At 43.1% G+C, this 17393-nt stretch overlaps 2 protein-coding genes across 3 annotated transcripts in view; one reads left to right on the forward strand and one right to left on the reverse strand.

The window, feature by feature from the left end:
• Window positions 1-2942, forward strand: part of CDC20B (cell division cycle 20B) — a 37798-nt gene extending 34856 nt beyond the window's left edge. The window contains exon 12 of the mRNA XM_037529780.2: window positions 2708-2942. Coding sequence (XP_037385677.1) covers window positions 2708-2808 — 101 coding nt within the window. The 3' untranslated portion in view covers window positions 2809-2942. The remainder of the gene's footprint in view (window positions 1-2707) is intronic.
• A 1845-nt stretch (window positions 2943-4787) lies between these two features.
• On the reverse strand, window positions 4788-16732 carry LOC119260590 (granzyme A-like). 2 transcript variants are annotated; one of them, XM_037529559.2, is made up of 5 exons: window positions 16645-16732; window positions 10956-11097; window positions 8586-8724; window positions 7523-7801; window positions 4788-5008 (listed from the first exon to the last, which is right to left on the reverse strand). In XM_037529559.2, the coding sequence occupies exons 1-5, from the start codon at window positions 16715-16717 to the stop codon at window positions 4847-4849; spliced, it is 795 nt and encodes a 264-aa protein (XP_037385456.2). In that variant the 5' UTR covers window positions 16718-16732; the 3' UTR covers window positions 4788-4846. The 2 variants fall into 2 exon arrangements, with proteins under 2 accessions (XP_037385456.2, XP_054544182.1); XM_054688207.1 differs by lacking the exon at window positions 16645-16732 and adding an exon at window positions 11796-11808.
• Between the last annotated feature and the right edge of the window lie 661 nt (window positions 16733-17393).

Genomic DNA, 17393 nt, shown 5'->3' on the forward strand with positions numbered 1-17393 from the left:
GGCTTCTGGTCTCCTGAACAGAGAGAGAAGACATTTTCATTGTTCCAACTCACAGAGTTTGTGGTAATTGGTTGGCAGCCAAGAGAAATAGTCTAGAAAGGAGACATTGAGTATCCATAAGATAATTCACCACAACCAAGTAGGATTCATTCCAGGGGCACAAGGATGGTTTAACATCCGAAAATCAATCAACGTTATCCAACACATCAACAAAAAGAAATATAAAAACCATATGATAATATCAATAGATGCTGAGAAAGCTTTCGACAAAGTGCAACACCCATTCATGATAAAATCCCTTGAAATTCTTGGGATACAAGGAACATACCTCAACATCATAAAGGCCATCTATGACAAGCCAACAGCCAGCATCATTCTCAATGGTGAAAAGCTGAAAGCAATTCCATTAAGATCTGGAACAAGACAAGGATGTCCACTCTCACCACTGCTTTTCAATATAATACTGGAAGTCCTAGCCAGGGCAATAAGACAAGAGAAAGACATCCAAGGAATCCAAATAGGAAAAGAAGAAGTCAAACTATCACTATTTGCAGACGAATTGATATTATACATAGAGAACCCCAAAAACTCCACAGAAAAGCTAATTCAACTCATCAATCAGTTCAGTAAAGTGGCAGGATACAAAATCAACATGCAAAAGTCAGTAGCCTTCCTATACACAAACAATAAATCTGAAGAAGAAGAAATCAAAAAAACCATCCCTTTTGTTATTGAAACAAAAAAAATCAAATATTTGGGAATAAATCTAACAAAAGAGATAAAGGACCTATACAAAGAAAACTATAAAACACTGTTAAAAGAAATAGAAGAAGACACAAAGAAATGGAGAGACATCCCCTGCTCGTGGATTGGAAGAATAAACATTATTAAAATGGCCATCCTTCCAAAAGCAATATACAGATTCAATGCTATTCCAATCAAAATTTCAATGTCATTCTTCAAAGAAATAGAAAAATTATTGATGAAATTCATATGGAATCACAAAAAACCCCGAATAGCCAAAGCTCTCCTGAAAAAAAAAGAAGGGAATGGAGGCATTACACTCCCAGACTTCAAACTATACTACAAAGCCATAATCATCAAAACTGCATGGTATTGGAACAAGAACAGACATACAGACCAATGGAATCGAATAGAAAATCCAGAAATAAATCCACAGATTTATGGTCAACTAATCTTTGACAAAGGAGCAAAGACTATGCATTGGAGCAAAGAAAGTTTGTTCAATAAATGGTGCTGGGAAAACTGGGTCGCTACATGCAAAAGAATGAAGCTTGACCACTACCTCACACCATACACAAAAATCAACTCAAAATGGATTAAAGAACTAGACATAAGACCTGAAACCATAAAATATATAGAAGGAAATATAGGCGAAACACTACGTGATCTGCACATCAAAGACATCTTTACAGACACATCACCCAAAGCAGTGATAGTGAAGGCAAAGATAAACAGCTGGGACTACATCAAATTAAAGAGCTTCTGCACAGCAAAAGAGACAATAACAAAAACAAAGAGAAACCCCACCAACTGGGAGAACATTTTTGCACCCAACACTAATGATAAAGGACTGATCACAAAAATCTGCAAAGAGCTGATGAGACTCAGCAACAACAAAGAAAATAATCCAGTCAAAAATGGGCAGAAGAGCTAAAAAGAAACTTCTCTGAAGAGGAAATGCAAATGGCCAACAGGCATATGAAAAAATGTTCAACATCACTTGCCATCAGGGAAATGCAAATCAAAACTACCATGAGATACCATCTTACACCAGTGAGAATGGCACATATTAAAAAAACTAGCAACAACAAATGCTGGCGAGGGTGTGGAGAAAAAGGAACTCTTCTGCACTGTTGGTGGGAGTGCAAACTGGTCCAACCACTGTGGAGAGCTGTGTGGAGATTTCTGGACCTACTAAACATAGAGCTTCCATATGATCCAGCAATTCCACTCCTAGGTATTTACCCAAAGGACACAGAAACATCAATTCCAAAGAACACCTGCACCCCTATGTTTATAGCAGCACTGTTTACAATAGCTAAGCTTTGGAAACAACCCAAATGCCCAAAAATAGATGACTGGATCAAGAAGATGTGGTACATATATACCATGGAATATTACTCAGCATTCAAAAAAGATAAACACATGCAATTTGCAGCAACATGGATGGCGCTGGAAGGGATCATGCTCAGCGAAATAAGCCAAAAAGAAAAAGAAAAATACCGGATGGTCTCACTCATAGCAGGAATCTAGAAAACTTAAATAAGGGACCAGGAAAATGAATAACTATAAGAAAGTGAAAATCAAAATCAACAAAAACTATGAACCAGAGACACTTTTAGGGGGGTGGGGGCGGGAGGGGAGGGATTGGGGTCAGAATGGGGGGGCTGCAATTGTATGGGGAATATAACAATAAAATTTATAAAAAAAAAAAAAAAAAAAGAGAAAAAAAAAAAAAAAAGGAGACATTAAAAAAAAACCTCAGCCATTCAGGATCTTTCCCAGTCAGCCCTGACTGCTGTTACCTCAGCAGAGGCACAGTAGGGGCACCAGCTCTGAAGGTGGCAGGTTTCCCCAAAATCCCTAATCCTGGGATGTGATTTCTGATCACACTTTAGTTTGCTCCTCCTCAACCATGGCCCTCATAACGGGCATCATGAACTGTTTCTCCTTCTTCCTCCAGGCCACAGAGGCAGAGTGCTGCACTTGGCTTTGAGTCCAGATAAGACCCGAGTGTGTTCTGCTGCCGCGGATGGCACAGCCTATATTTGGAACTGCTGCTAGCCTCTGTCCCTCTGAGCTCCAGCTTCCTCCTTGCTCAGTGAGAGTCACCGCACTGACCTTGTCTTTTTCATGGGGTTGTTGAGTATCTAATGAGATGAAGTGCTTTTCCTGACTTGAGAGCCTGTTCTTCCTTAGGTGATTTTGTTTGCTCTGCTCTCATTGTATTTCCCAGAGGCTGTCTTTGACACTCCCCACCTCCTCTTTGCTCTTCCTCCTCCTCCTTCCCACTCCACTCTTTCTTGCTAGAGCTGTGTTTTCCCTGCTATAGTCATGTACTATCTGTAGCAGAGATTTCTTAACTTTTCTCCCAAGCTCTCGCCCCATATTTCTATTGGCCTCTGCATATTTGAGATCCTTTCCTCTCTTTCAACTTTGGCTCTAATATGCTTTCAATACAGTAAAAACACATTCACTTTGGACTTGCACCACGGACTTGGGGAACTGGGAGGAGACACAGGGGGAGAGACATGGAAGAGACACTTGGAAGAGACACGTGGGTGACAGACACATGGGGAGGCTGGCAGTGGCAGCCTTTATCTTGATTTGTACTTTGCTTTTTTGCTTCTCTCCTCCCAGACTTGCCTGGCCCCTTCTGTCCCTTTCCTATGATTCCCTACCAAGACTTGCCTAAGACTTGCTCGACCTTTCAGTCCTCAGTATCTCACTTTGGACCACCCCTAAATGGCTGGTCATTTGCCTATGAGGGGATGGGTAATTTTGGGTGTTTTACTTGGAATACTGTTTCTTCTTTTCTTTCTGTGCACACTAACCATATTAAAATATTTTTAAGCTAAGAGTCTCCATTGTATTTGTGCACACAGATGGCAGGACCTTTTAGAGCCTGCAAGTTTGCCTGTCCCAGGGTACCCCTTGGTCTGTGTTGTAGGGGACACAATCTGCCACTTCCCCAGACACCAGAGGTGAGGGTAAGGATGATTAATAAATCTCAGACTAAACCTGGCTATGGAAGTTTCCAGGAATCAAAGGTGGGATCAGAAAAGATTATCAGCCAGAGGTGGGGCAGAGATGATTATCAATCTTAGAAGACCAACCCAACCTGACCCCAGGCCATAATTTCCACAATAATTCTATCAAAGAACATTATAAAATAATGTTTTTCCCTTGCCCTGGTAAAATGCAGCTCTTGTTCTTCACAACTGCCCCGGAGTGTCTGTGCAGACGTCTCTCCTTCCTTGTTCACCATACCTCAATAAACTTGCCATGTGCTGATGAATGGGGACATCTGCTGAAATCTTTCTGAAAAGGATCCAAGAATCCTATGCACTGAATCCCATCATCTGAACTCTATCAGAATCACCCCACTTCTTCACAGGACTTTTTTCAAAACAAGCTTTCAGCCACTATTCAATACCCACTTCTTAGTATGGGATGGCAGCCACTGTAACCGTGTTGGACCTGCCCAGGCTCAGCAACAAGGAGAACCAAGGAATCATCCAGATAATCCAGGGCTTAAATAGGAACAACTGAGATAAGAGGCTGACTTTTTGGTGCATCATTTTCTTGTCTGGCCATGTGCATCTTTTATAGCCCCTTAAATTTTAATACCTACTATTCACTTACTTGCCTTTAGAAAATGCTCAAGGCATTTCCTGTTCCTATTTCTCACATAGACTCAGGGTCTTGCATGTAAGTATGAATAGCAGGTGTTGATGTGGAACAATGGCCTTGGAAGTGTCACCTCATTTTCTTTAACCCGCATGCTCCAGACTGGCTGTGTTTCCACAGAAATGATGAGTTCTAACTGTGTTTGTTACTAGACAGACCTGACCTTAGTGTCACTCCTTCTGGAATTTGTGGATAAGTAACTTTGTAAGTCACATAACTCCGGAACGACATCCATGACATCGGTCCCTTAATTGCTCCCTTGCGTTATCCTCCAGGTGACTGTATTATCCTGCCCCATATTGCAGGTGGTACCTGCCTACTACAGTGAGTGCAAAGAGACAGGCATGGTCATAGGAAGTGACTTTATATATAAGATCAAAAAGTGACAGTAAATGAAATGAAACAGAATGATCTAAACTGATCTTTCCATAGTCGTGTTTATCCAGTCGATGTGCTTCTGTGAGAGAAGAGTATAGATGCCAGGGAAGCGAGGATCTCCACATTTCCCTTTGGCGCCATGGGAAGTGATGCCTCTGAGCTCACCCTTGCATATCAAAGGACTGCCAGAGTCTCCCTGGGGAAACACAAGAGGGGTGATGGGGAATTAGCATGGAACATGACCATTAGCAGGATGGCAGAAATTTCATTAAATGTGAAGTTAAAACTTAGTTGAAACTTAATAGACACCTTGACCAATTGAAAATTACAGCTTAAAAAAACAGAAATGTTTGGGAATAAACTTGATTCATTTATAAACTAGTGAAAAGAGAAATAAAATATTTATTGTTTACACTAGCCACTGATTTTGATATTGATCCTCCATTTTAGAAAGATGACCCACCTGTTTGTCATTTCTTAAAATGCTTAGTAACTCAAGGGGTAAAATGGCCAAATGTAGATGGGGCAAAAGGCAAAGAGTAAAAACCATATTTTCAAGCATCCCCAGCAGGTAGTTATCTTCCAAAACCCCCAGCACCAGCGTAAACTTTGCCTTCACCATCTCCAATACCTAGAACCTACTCCCTAAGTTTCTTTGAGCAGCTGATGCTGGATGGAAAGGCTCAGAAATCAGTGATTACACATCAGAGCTGACTCCACACCTAGAGGCTTCAGTTATTCATAAGTTGGCTTTTTTCTCCCAGAACGTGCCACCTCTTGTGTGACCGCATATTCTGTCAGGGAACTCTAGAATCGCATCTCTAACTGTATGTGAGAACTCAAGTCTGGCTTTGTCCCTCAGTGCCCCAGCTTTGGGGAAGGCGGGTGGAGCTGGATGGAGGGCCTCCGAGGCCTGTGTGCAGAGCTGTGCAGTGTAAATCTACCCATCTTCCCCTTCCTGGTGATGTGAGGGCTGTGGGAAGCTCCCTTTGCAGGCAAAAGTTAGTCTTACACGTGTGTGAAATCAAGAGCCATGTGAGAACCCTGGGTCCACTTGAACAGGTGTATTTCTTTCCCCTGTCTAATGCAGTGCCTGACACTCTCAGAATCAGTCCTTAGATCTAATTTCATCAAGAGCCAATTCAGAGGTGTCTTGGGCATTGAGAGAATGGGCAGGACAGCTAGGTTTGGATGGCAAGGGAGGCTGGTGGGGAGCGGACAGACATCTTGGCATGCTGTGGAGGCCTCGGGATGCTGCGTGTGGGCTGCAAAGGCCCGAGTGTCGGGGTCCTTGGGTGCTCACGATGGGAGCTCAGAGTAGAAAATGTGTGATGGAAGCTTCACAAGGAACAAAACTAGAGGTGGGGGTTCAGATGATTAAAGAGTCTCTAAACTGGCTATGGAAATCTGAAGGCACAGACCAGAGGTGTGGATATGCAGTCTTGTTCATTATACAAAGAAACACCAGTCCTTACAGATGAACCCAACCAGGACTTAGACATGATAGGTGAAATTCCACAAAGGAATGACTCTACCCCCCTTTTCTACCACTTCCCGAAACCTCAAGGAACACTATATAAAACTACCCCAGACCTGGCAAAACGCAGGTCTTGTCCTATGACTGCCCTCCTGTGTCTATGCAGGGCCTTTCTTCCACCCCCTTCTCTTTTCCCTAATGGACCTATCCTTTAAAAATGCAGCCTTTGACTGTTTTTGTTTATGTCTTTTTCTTTATTAAAACTTGCTGTGTTTGCTGAATGGGAAATTCAATAAAAATTTTTCTCCGTGATAAACCAAGGGCCTCACTCAGGGATCCCCATCCTTTGAATCCCTCACTCAGAGTGGTGTTAGAAGGGCAAAAACAGATGAGGGAGGGCAAAGGAGAGAAAATGGAAGGGTACGGAAGACAAATGCCATCTTTTCCTGGGATTTGTCTGTCCTTCCTAAGAAAAAAGTCATTAAAATTCTGCTGAAGCTTATCGATAAGCTCCCGGCGAAGTCAGAGGCCTCTGAATCTCCCAATCTCTGGTGACCCCAATGCTGTGCACACTGCAAATCCTTTTCAGAGGACACTCTAAGGAGTTTTTGACAATGGAGCAAAGTCAGTACTGAGCTTAGAGATGGGAGTGTTTCTTCTACTCTCATCTTAAGTAGGGTCCTGCCCTCCCTTCTCGGGGGACTGGGGTGTGAGGGCGTGCACGTTTTCTGGCATGGGCCATGCTTGGAAGTTGTCTCCTGGCATTGAGTTTGGCTCTACAAAGTGATGGGGTCTAGCCCAGTACCTAGGAATGAAAAGCAATTGCCCAGTCACATGGCAGAGGGATTATTGGGAGGTGCTGTGATAAGAAAAGGGTACCAAAGGGTCTAATGGAACCCTGACTTCAACTCTTCTGAGTGCTACATATTTGCAAGTTTTGATCTCCATACATTAATATGAGAAAAGAAGAAAAAGTCACTTCTAAGTGGTTTTTGATATAAAACATAGAAGACCTAGCACTAGAGGTAAACTTGTTATTTTTCATGAACTCACCTGAGTTGAGAATATGAATTTATTTGACTTGGGTTTTATCAAACATTTTCCACTAGAACTCTATGGAAGCACTAGAACTCTACAGAAGACACGCCACAACAAGGTAAAGCAGGATCGTACTTTTTCTCTGTCTGCATGACTTACTCCAGCAGCTGAAACATGAGATCTTATTGTACTTACCTCACATGAGTCCTTTCCACCCTTCCTGTTTCCAGCACAAATCATATTCCGTCCAATCACAGGATCATTATTATAGTGATCTTTATTACTGCAGATTTTTCTGTCAATGATGGTGACACTGACTTCTTTCAGAGTGTCTGATGAAGACCCTTCGTTACTAATCTTCCCCCAGCCTGCAACTTGGCACTGGGTGTTTGGTTTCACATCATTCCCATTTTTAGTTAAACTGGGTAATGGAAGGGTAGTAACGTTTTCATTTATTGTTGCCCTTTTCCTCAACTGTTGGATGATTAGAAGAAAGAGTTAACAGAATGAATTAAAATATTCACATATTTGCTTAAATGCTAGTCCAACCCTCAGGGTTTCCCTTTGTAGTTGTGGTCTGTATGATACTGAAGTGGAAAATGTCAGGCTGACCTGTTGATGAGCTGAAGTTGGGACATAGGCTGTAGACTGAAAGTTTCAGGGAACAACTGATAAACACTCTCAAGGCCACACGCCTGATTCATGCATCCCAGCTGACTGTACCCCTTGCTTTAGGCAATAAATACTCTGTTACCTAATTGCTGGGAGCTCAGACTTTGGAGAGAGATCTCTGGGCCTGCCGGTGTAAAGCCCTCCGAAGTAAATAACTTCCCTCTCCCTCTCTGAGTGCTGTCTGGTTACCTGACAAACTCCTGTCATAACAATATCACAACCGAGGAAAGGTTCCCATGTCAGATTGTGGGGGGTTCTATGACTTTAAAGAAGACAGTCAGGGCCTCCCTGGTGGTGCAAGGGGTTAAGCACCACACTATGAAGCAATCCGCAGCCTCTGAAGCACAAGTTCGATCCCCAGCTAGCCAGGGAGCAACAAACAATGTGCAGCAGACCTCTCTTGCTCGCCCACTGCTCCCCTCAGCAGTGTGTTTCAGTCTGCCTGTTCTGTTCTCCACTCTGTCTCTGGTGAATCCTCTCACCCCGCGCATCTGGCCTGTACCCCAGTTCTTGTATGTATAACTAAATACATCTTTAAAAAACAAAACAAAAAACAAAAAAAAAGAAGACAGTCAAAGGTACATACTTGTACAAGTTGAATATCATTCTCAAGTGTTTTTCCATCATAACGTGAATAGGGAAACATTTTTTTAATTTGTATTATCTGTTGATTTTCTTTTTTTGTATTTTTTATTGAGTGAACCCCAAGAATGACGTACTTCATCCTGAAAACAGTCACAACACTATTAATTGTGTTTACTCTTTTAATCAGGAGCTGAACATGTTATATATTGATCTCCGTTGTCCCATATGTAAATATACCAGCTATGAAGTATATTAGAGAATAAAAAGTAAGATGCTTATATATTTTCACCATATCATAGTTGTTGTCATCATCATCACCTGCTTACTTTTACAAGCTAAACCAGGTTCACTGAAAAACAAATGTTAAGAGAACTCTCCAAGACAGCTAAGCCAAGTCTTGAGATCTCTGATGGAGTTTTAGCACTGATAAGAGAATCAAGTCGCAGAGTACAGGAAAAGTTCTCAATAGACTAGAGATAGAAGCAAAACGTACATGATAGTTTTAGAGTAAAGCAAAGAAGGGGGCCTTCCTGGTGGTGCAAGGGGTTAAGCACCACACTATGAAGCAATCTGCAGGCTCTGCAGCACAAGTTCAATCCCTGGCTGGCCAGGGAGAAACCCATGTGGTGCAGCAGACCTCTCCTGTCTCACCTGCTGCTCCCCTCAGCAGTGTATTTCAGTCAGTCTGCCTGTTCTGTTCCCCACTCTGTCTCTGGTGAATCCTCTCACCCCTTGCATCTCTGACCTGTACCACAGCTCTTGTAAGCATAAATAAAAAAAACTTAAGAAAAAATAAAGCAAAGAAGGGAACTGTGTGAGAGAATAACATGTTTATCTTAGATAGATAGGAAAACTTTGAGAAATAGATTACTGAGTGGAGGGGTGGCACCCAATTTGCATGACATAGAATGTATGTATGTTGGGGGAGTGGTGGCCTGAAGAAGGGGCCCAGGATGCCTTCTTTTTTTTAACTCCATGCTGAAAGGTTCATTTTGCTTAACAAAATCAACATACTCTCTGATGAACTAATGAAGGCTGTTATCATTCACATGGATACTTTTCCATATACCAGCTGATATTAGTTTCACTTAAGACAGTAGAACAGTGTTTTCAGCACAGCACACTTTCATGATGAAATGTCCCAAAAAAACTACACTGTCCTGTATGGTATCCACTAGCCACATATGCCTACTGAGGATTTGAAATGTGACTAATGTGACTGAGGAAGTAAACTTGCAATTTTATTTAACTTTAATTAATGTAAATTTACATAGAAACATGTAAGTTTACATAATTGTGGGCCTGCTAGATTTAAACAGCCTGCTCAGCCATGATTTTAGTACCCAGTATTATGCCCTCCAATAAAAGGCGAGAACGGCTTGGTCATTTATTTATCTGACCCAAAGGAATGTAGTATACCAGACTCTATAAGATGCCTTTCAAAACAATCAAGAGCAGAAAGCTTGTTCACCCTGGGACCAAGGATATGCATAATGAGGTACAACTGGGAATGCCATAGAGGCTACTGACTGATGTTTGGCCTTATATCCTGGAGACTGATAAATGGAACGCCTTGTTAATAAGACTGGAGCCATGGATGGGAACCTGGAGTATGATTTCCAATACAATATGGATTATCAATACATGGTCAGCAGACTCACAGCCCCCTGAAACCCTGGATGAGATAAGCACGTTCTCAGTTTTTACCCCCTCCTTCTCTTTGTTCTCCCACCCAGCATAATTGATGCTTTATGATTAGCCTATCAATAAAAAGTCAGGATCTTGCTTTCTACAGCATCCTGCACTGTGCAGCTTGCTCCTTGACTCCCTTTTGTCAATGTGGTGTTGGCAATGCAACAATAGTGACTACCCTATTGAACAGTCCAGGAAACTTGATTTAGGTAATGGGAAAAGACCATACTTGGAAGGAATTTGAAGGTAGTGGTTGACAGGGGTTAAGAGAAGGCTAAAGATGTGAGAGGTGTTTACTCAGGGAAACAGCAAAGCATTTGAATCAAGTTTTCTCTATGTGACTGTTGTGCTCAATTGCCTGAGGGGACATAGAAAATTTTACACTTCCCTGCTAATTCTACTCAATTAAGAGTCAGGACAAGAGGCAAAGCCTTGCAGCACCTAGACCAGGTGGTTCTAAAGGAGACCTAGAGGAGGAACTGGTGGGGGCTCATTGTGGGTCCTCATCAGTCTATTCATTGGGGCCAACCCTGCTGGGGTGAATGAAGCAAGCTCCCAAAGATTTCAGTGTTGTGAAGATACACATAAGCCTCCTGACACTTTACAAGGATTTACACTTTTTATTAGTATTCACCTAATTCAGAATGTCTCAAATTCTTTTTAAAACTCAAGCACTTACTTGTTACAGTGAGCTGCAGTCAATACCCATTCTTTTTCGATCAAGGCCCCAGCACAAATCCTTTTATTTCTTTTAAGTAGAACCATGTAGGGTCTTGAATGAGGTTTCACATCACGTCCTCCAATGATTTTTTCACAGAAATCTGTTAAAAAGAAAATGGCAAATTCTATCAGTGCCTGCCCCAAAGAGCTCCATTAAAGCCATGTTTCTAAGGCCAGACCTACTTTTCCAGGTTGAAGGGAAAGATTGATGAGAAAACTTCTCTCCTATCCTCCCCGCCAAGATATCTGAGTACAAATCCTACTCTTGCTTGGCTGTGTGAGAAGGCACCCCGTTCTGCTCACAGAAGCGGTATATTAACAGGCTGGAAATATATCTGTAGGGACAGGAATGGACACAGTGCAGGTTTTCTATGATCCAGCAGACCGGGTAAAGGAGGAGTCAGAGTCCTCAGTGGTTTTGCAGGCTTTTTATTGGGATTACCAGGTACACGGCAGGCAGGGGCGCTGGGGGTCCAGGAGGCTGGCAGGCCTCCCAGCCCCCAGCAGGTCTTCACTCTGGGCTCTCCGGCCTTCTCTTGGCTTCTGCTTCTCTTGCTTCTCTCTCTGCTTCCATTCGTTCTTGGCTTCTCTTTCAACTTCTACTAGCGTCCCCGTGACGCCGCCCTTAAAAGCACAGTCTTAGCCCAGGTGAATCCCATCTACTTCTGCCCATACCCTATTCCAGGTGCCCGCCATCAGGCATGCACTCAGGACCGCAAGGACCCATCATCTATCCTGATGGCGGGAGGGCAGAAAAGCCTGGCATTTTTCCTTACCCTACAACATCACAACAACTGACCTCAGACCCCAAGATTTGCAAAGGACAGAGAGCTGTGCCTTGCTCTATACCAGCAACAACTGCTACAGGAGATCCTGGTGATGATGATGATGGAGGACAGGAATAGAAAAAAAAAACAAACTAAAAAAAGGAGGCACCAGGTCCTCCCCTGGTGGTGCAGTGGTTGAGCGCTGGGCTTCGAAGCTGCCCGCAGCCTCTGCAGCGCTGGTTGGATCCCCGGCTGCTGATGAGGAGCCCACATGATGTGCAGACCTCTCCTGCTGTGCCCGCTGCTCCCCTCAGCAGTGTACTTCGTCAGTCTGCCTTTTTTGTTCCCTGCTCTGGCTCTGGTGAATTCTCTCACCCTCCCGCACTTCTGACTGTGCTCAGTGCTTGTATAAATAAATAAATAAATAAATAAATAAATAAATCTTTAAGAAAAAATAAAAAAAGGAGGTGCCACAGGATCAGAAACCTGGCTCACACAAGGAGGTGGGGGTAGAAGAGATTAGCATAACCATTGACAAAGTTGCAGAAACTGTTATCCTTAGGCCCAGAGGACCCTAGTATCCATAGGTGCAGACTCTAATCCTTAGGCTGACTGCTGTAGGGAGTGTCTAGAGCACATGCCCAAGGGTAAAGATATGGAGATTGAGCCCAACAGACCCCCAAAGGTGAAGATATGGAGATTGAGCCCATTGAAGAATCTCCCATCCCTTTCAAATTCAACATAGTTACCCAAAATTAGCAACCATCTGAAGACTCACAAAGCTGAACCCCTCCCTACCAAAAGAAGCTGATAAAACCTAAGGCTACCCCCACAGAGGGGCGGCGCTTCCTGCTGGCTTGTGTCTAAGCAAGTGCTTTACCCGCTTGTGTCTAAGCAAGTACTTTACCAGCTTGTGTCTAAGCAAGTACTTTACTTTTCAGTCCCTTTCCCTAATAAACCTGCCCTTTAAATATAACTACCGTCTCTGTCTCGTGGAGAAACTCGCTGGAAAACTCACTGCGTGACACTGAAAGGAAAGCTCTGGTGAAAGCTTCCCAGAGTGAACCGAAGGACCCCGCACTAACTCAAACCACAACAGTGACACCCTTGAGTCCCTTCCACCCATTTCTGGTTGAGTATTAATCTGGGGAAGCAGAGGCTTTAGATGTCCGAGAGCTGGCGTTTTCCCTCAAGCTCTTATAAAAACAGTTTACAAACTGTTCTTAGCACCTTTTACTGTGACCCTACTCATGAGAACTTTGGCATTAGAGAGTAGCATGCTATATTGGGAGAACTCCACCTGATGTTCACCTCCGTTCTCCAGATCCAGCCACTTCTAGGGACCTGGATTTAGGGCCTTTCTGATGAGGTAATGGGAGGGAGGCAGAATGATGCTATAAGGAGAGAATGTCACTGTAGGGGAAGGAATGACACGGAGCAGGACCTTTTATGATCCCATGCAGACCGGGTAAAAGAGGAGAGAGTCCTGGAGCCTTCAGTGGCTTTTGCAGGCTTTTTATTTAGATTAACCAGGCACATGGCAGGCAGGGGTGCTGGGGGGCCAGGAGGATGGCAGGCCTCCCAGCCCCCAGCAAGTCTTCACTCTATCTGGGCTTTCTGGCCTTCTCTTGTGTTCTGTCTGCTTCTCTGCTTTCCTGCTTCCATTCCTTCTTGGCTTCTGCTGGCATCCCCGTGATGCCGCCCTTATAAACTCAGTCTCTCAGCCCAGGTGTACCCACTCCAGGTGCCCACCATCAGGCGTGCATTCAGGACCACAGGGTTCCCTCATCTATCCTAATGGGGGGAGGGCAGAAAAGCCTGATACTTTTACCTTACCCTATAGTCGCCTTGTTAGGGGGAAAAGGATGTCCCAAAGCAAATTCCATACAGGCTTTGTGGACTCCACCCCCACCCCAGGTCAAAGCCAAAGACACTGGGAACTCCAAATCCCATCACCACCAAAGGGAAGGTGGCTGGGACTGGAGGGTGGGGTTAAGCAGCCAGGTGGATACAAAAGGCAGACACGTGGGCTTTGGGGATGCCCCATTTTGGCTCTCCGCCAGCTCGCAGCGTCCGGGAAGCTCTGAGAGTGACTTTGGGTTTCCAGGTCATCGGATCGGGTAGGACACATTAAAGACTTTATTTCCCTATTTTCTCCCTGAGTTGTACATTTTCCTTATTTCTTTTTCTCTTGTAAATAAACCTTTTATTAACCCTTTTGCGTGTGTCTGTAGTAGAGTATTCATAAGTCCTTTTAAAGCGCGCGGGTGAGGACCCACAGCCAGGAACCCGTTTAATATCGGGGTTGCTCTATAACAGCCTGACTGAAATTAGATGTTAGATCGTGATGATAGACCAGAAGTACTGATTCATTTTTAGAGGCTCATAAGCCCTAAACAGGGCACAGCATCCACGCTGGCTGAAAGGAATATGTGCCTTTTGAATATGCTCTCAGCTTCCACCTTTCCTGTACCAGATGTTCTGGGATCCTCCTGAGACACAGGGCAAGGGTTATTAGGCAGTTTCAGGGACAGTGTAGAAGGGGACCTTTGAAGAATTTAGGGAGGCTTCAGATATAAGGACAACCAAGGGAAAGTAACCAATTCCACGAGGAAAAACAAACATCCCAGTACCAAGGACAACATTGTTAATGCTAGTCCTGGTTTTCTTCAGGTGGTAAAGGGAGGCAGAGATTGGAGAAATGGAGAGTGGTTTAATTTATGGACAACTTAGAAGGACAGCTGTTTAACTTCAAAGCAGGGATGCCCATCCAGAGGACTGGGCCAGAAAGATAAAGATGCAACAAATGGGGAAAGAGAAAGCTGTTAGATAAGGAATGTGAAATTTCTCCACTTACTTAGTGTGAGACCCTCTGGGAGTTAACCAATCAGGGAGAGAGAGTGAAATTTGAACATAATGGGGGAGAAAAAGTATATATTGCCAACGTAATATCCCGTACCGGCTCATCTTGGCCCCTCCCAGGTACTTTATACCTGGGAGTCTTTCTTCTTTGTCTCTTTTCTTCCTAAATAAACTCTTCTTCTAAAGACAAGATTTGTCTCTCTCTGCTTACTTACTTCAAAGGGTCTGTGAATTCCTTTCTACGGTTTCACGAGACAAGATCTTGTGGTAAAGCAGCGGCAGTTGTTACACACGCCGGCATCACTCCTAAAACATGTATATTGTGTATTGTATCCATCCGCCTGTATGTTGACTGAGACTCCCGGTCCATTAAATAGGGCACAGGTCCTGCTACTCCATTATTAGAGCCAACTCACAAATTCATAATAAGATGTAAATGATGCAGAAGTCTTAATAAAACTTGCTGAGTGTGAGAGTGGCTACAGCGGCTCTAATTTCCAGAAAGGAATTAGAATTCTAGGCTCAGAAATAGAGGGGTGAGAACAGATAAACCAAGAGAACTTCACCCGCCTCACATTTTTTCTTGAGGTGAATTCTGTGAGATAGATTCTAAAGGTGCATCTTTAGATGTTCTGGGCTGCAGAAACTATAAATTCAATAGAATACTCCTTTATGCAAAGTCCTGTGTTTGGTGAATACATACATGTATATATGTATTCACCAGCTATATTTCCCACAATCAACCACTCTTAAATGGGCCAGGGATCAAGGTTTAGATATTAAAACTAACAACTCTTGGTTTCCATGCAGTATCAAAATAAATTGGATTTCCAGGACAGGGGCTAGTATTTAAAAAAAATCCTCCAGATTATTCTGATGTGCAGCAGGCTTGGGTCAAAGCAACAAATGTTGCCCTGTTGTGTCTATACTCTTTCTGGGTCCATTTTGCTCTGCATGACCACAGAAAACCAAGTGAAGCAGGACAAGTTGCTTTTGTTGTTTCCTTTGAAGAAGAAATCTGATTGGATTTTAGAATCCTCTGTTTTTACCTTTTGGAGGATTTACCATGACAATAATAGTCATACTATGTCATACTTCTAATACGCCCACCCTTTTTTCACTGAATGTCCTGCAACCATATATTTTTTTAACGTTAAAGTTACTTAAAAATATTCTCCTTTTTAGGTTTGAGATAAATGAGGCAATTCCTATCTAAGAATCTGTGATATCAGCACTTGTCTGTCCCTCCCACCTCCGGATCCTTGAGGAAAGCCCTTGACTGCTCCACACTTGTCAGTCCACCCTCAGAGTAGTCCTCACTTCTTAGAAGGTTTTTAAAAATCCTCATTTTCCTTCTAGTGACAATGACAGGTGTTTTGCAGCCTTTCATACTGACGCATGTATATCACAGAACCAGACATGCCGGTCACTGCTTAGGACACCAAGGAATAGGCTTAATATAAAATACCACAGCACTTCCAGAGAATTGACGTGGGACATTCCAAATGCCCTAGTGTATTTCCAAGGACACACTAGCCGGGAGAAACACTTATAAAGATTTGAATCATCCCTGATTTGTTTTGGGTGCCTGGGTCAAATTTGTTTTGTCTTTAAAACTATCTATGCCTTTTTGCAGCAAATAGGGGTGAGGCACCACTATTCCTTCCTTGAAAGGTACTGTTTGTTCTCCTACCTTGAGAGCTTTATGTTTGCTTGTTTTTCCTTTCTGGCAGTTTTTAACCTATAGCTTGACAGCATATGCACTGGTGGTTCTATTATCTTTTGTAAAGATATGATAAAAAAAAGGAATAAGGATGTTTTCCCTTCTAAAATTATATATATATTTCCCTTCTAAAAATATATATATATATATTCTCTTCTAAAATATATACATATAATCCAAGAAAGACCAGGGTAAAAACTCTCCTCTTAGAACATTTAGCTAACATTGACAAAAGGTCATGAAAGTTTGCTGTTTGCTCAATGGTTTATAACAGAAATGACGAGCATCAGTCTTACCTTCAGGAATTAACAGGAGAAAAATGGCAGCCCAGAGAGAGAATGCTGGAACAGTGCAGGAGTTCCTCATCATGGCAGGGTCCCCACATCAAGGAGGAAACCTGTTTTCAGTTCTTGACTGACTCTATATATACAGAGTGTACAAAGGATGTGGTTTCCTTATATGATTTTTTTTCCTCTTTCTAATTTCAAAGTTGAACTTTGGGAAACAAAGCACAAGCACGTGAGAAAAGTGACTACTGCTCATCCCAGCGGGAGTGCTCTCCCTGGCTGGGATGCTGAGGAGAGGACAGTAACTCTAGCAGGTGGTTGGGGGTGGGGAGACCTGTGGCCAACAGAACACAGTACATGAGAAGAAACTCTAAAATGCTCAGCTTGATGATAAAAAAAAATCAAACCTTGCCATTTGTGACAGTATGGATGGAACTGGAGGGGATTATACTAAACGAAATAAGCCAGAAAAACGAAGATAAATACTGGATGGTTTCACTCATATGTGAATTACAGAGAGACAAAACAAAGGGTCAGACAAAACCAAACCAAACCCTTGAAACAGGATGTAGAATTGAGGCTATTGGATGGGGTGGGCAGGACAGGGAGGTATTAGTGGAGGGGGCACAGTGGACTATGGTGGAGAACTCTGGGTGCCTTGGTGGCGTGTGTGGTGTGGTAACATACATCTGAGGAGAAGTGAACCTATCCCCTTAAATGATATGGAGTGTTGTAAACCAATGTTACTTCATTAAAGA

Source organism: Talpa occidentalis, unplaced genomic scaffold (genome assembly GCF_014898055.3).
Source record: "Talpa occidentalis isolate TD23 unplaced genomic scaffold, MPIMG_talOcc4v2.1 talOcc4.6, whole genome shotgun sequence".
NCBI classification, from domain to species: Eukaryota; Metazoa; Chordata; class Mammalia; order Eulipotyphla; family Talpidae; genus Talpa; species Talpa occidentalis.

Excerpts from the sequence above, each read along its gene's own strand:
- LOC119260590 (XM_037529559.2), bottom strand. The coding sequence starts at position 16,717 with ATGATGAGGAACTCCTGCACTGTTCCAGCATTCTCTCTCTGGGCTGCC. Across the intron at positions 11,098-16,644 it reads TCTCCTGTTAATTCCTGAAG|ATTTCTGTGAAAAAATCATT; the intron begins GTAAGACTGATG and ends TCTTTTTAACAG. Across the intron at positions 7,802-8,585 it reads ATGATATTCAACTTGTACAA|TTGAGGAAAAGGGCAACAAT; the intron begins GTATGTACCTTT and ends ATCATCCAACAG.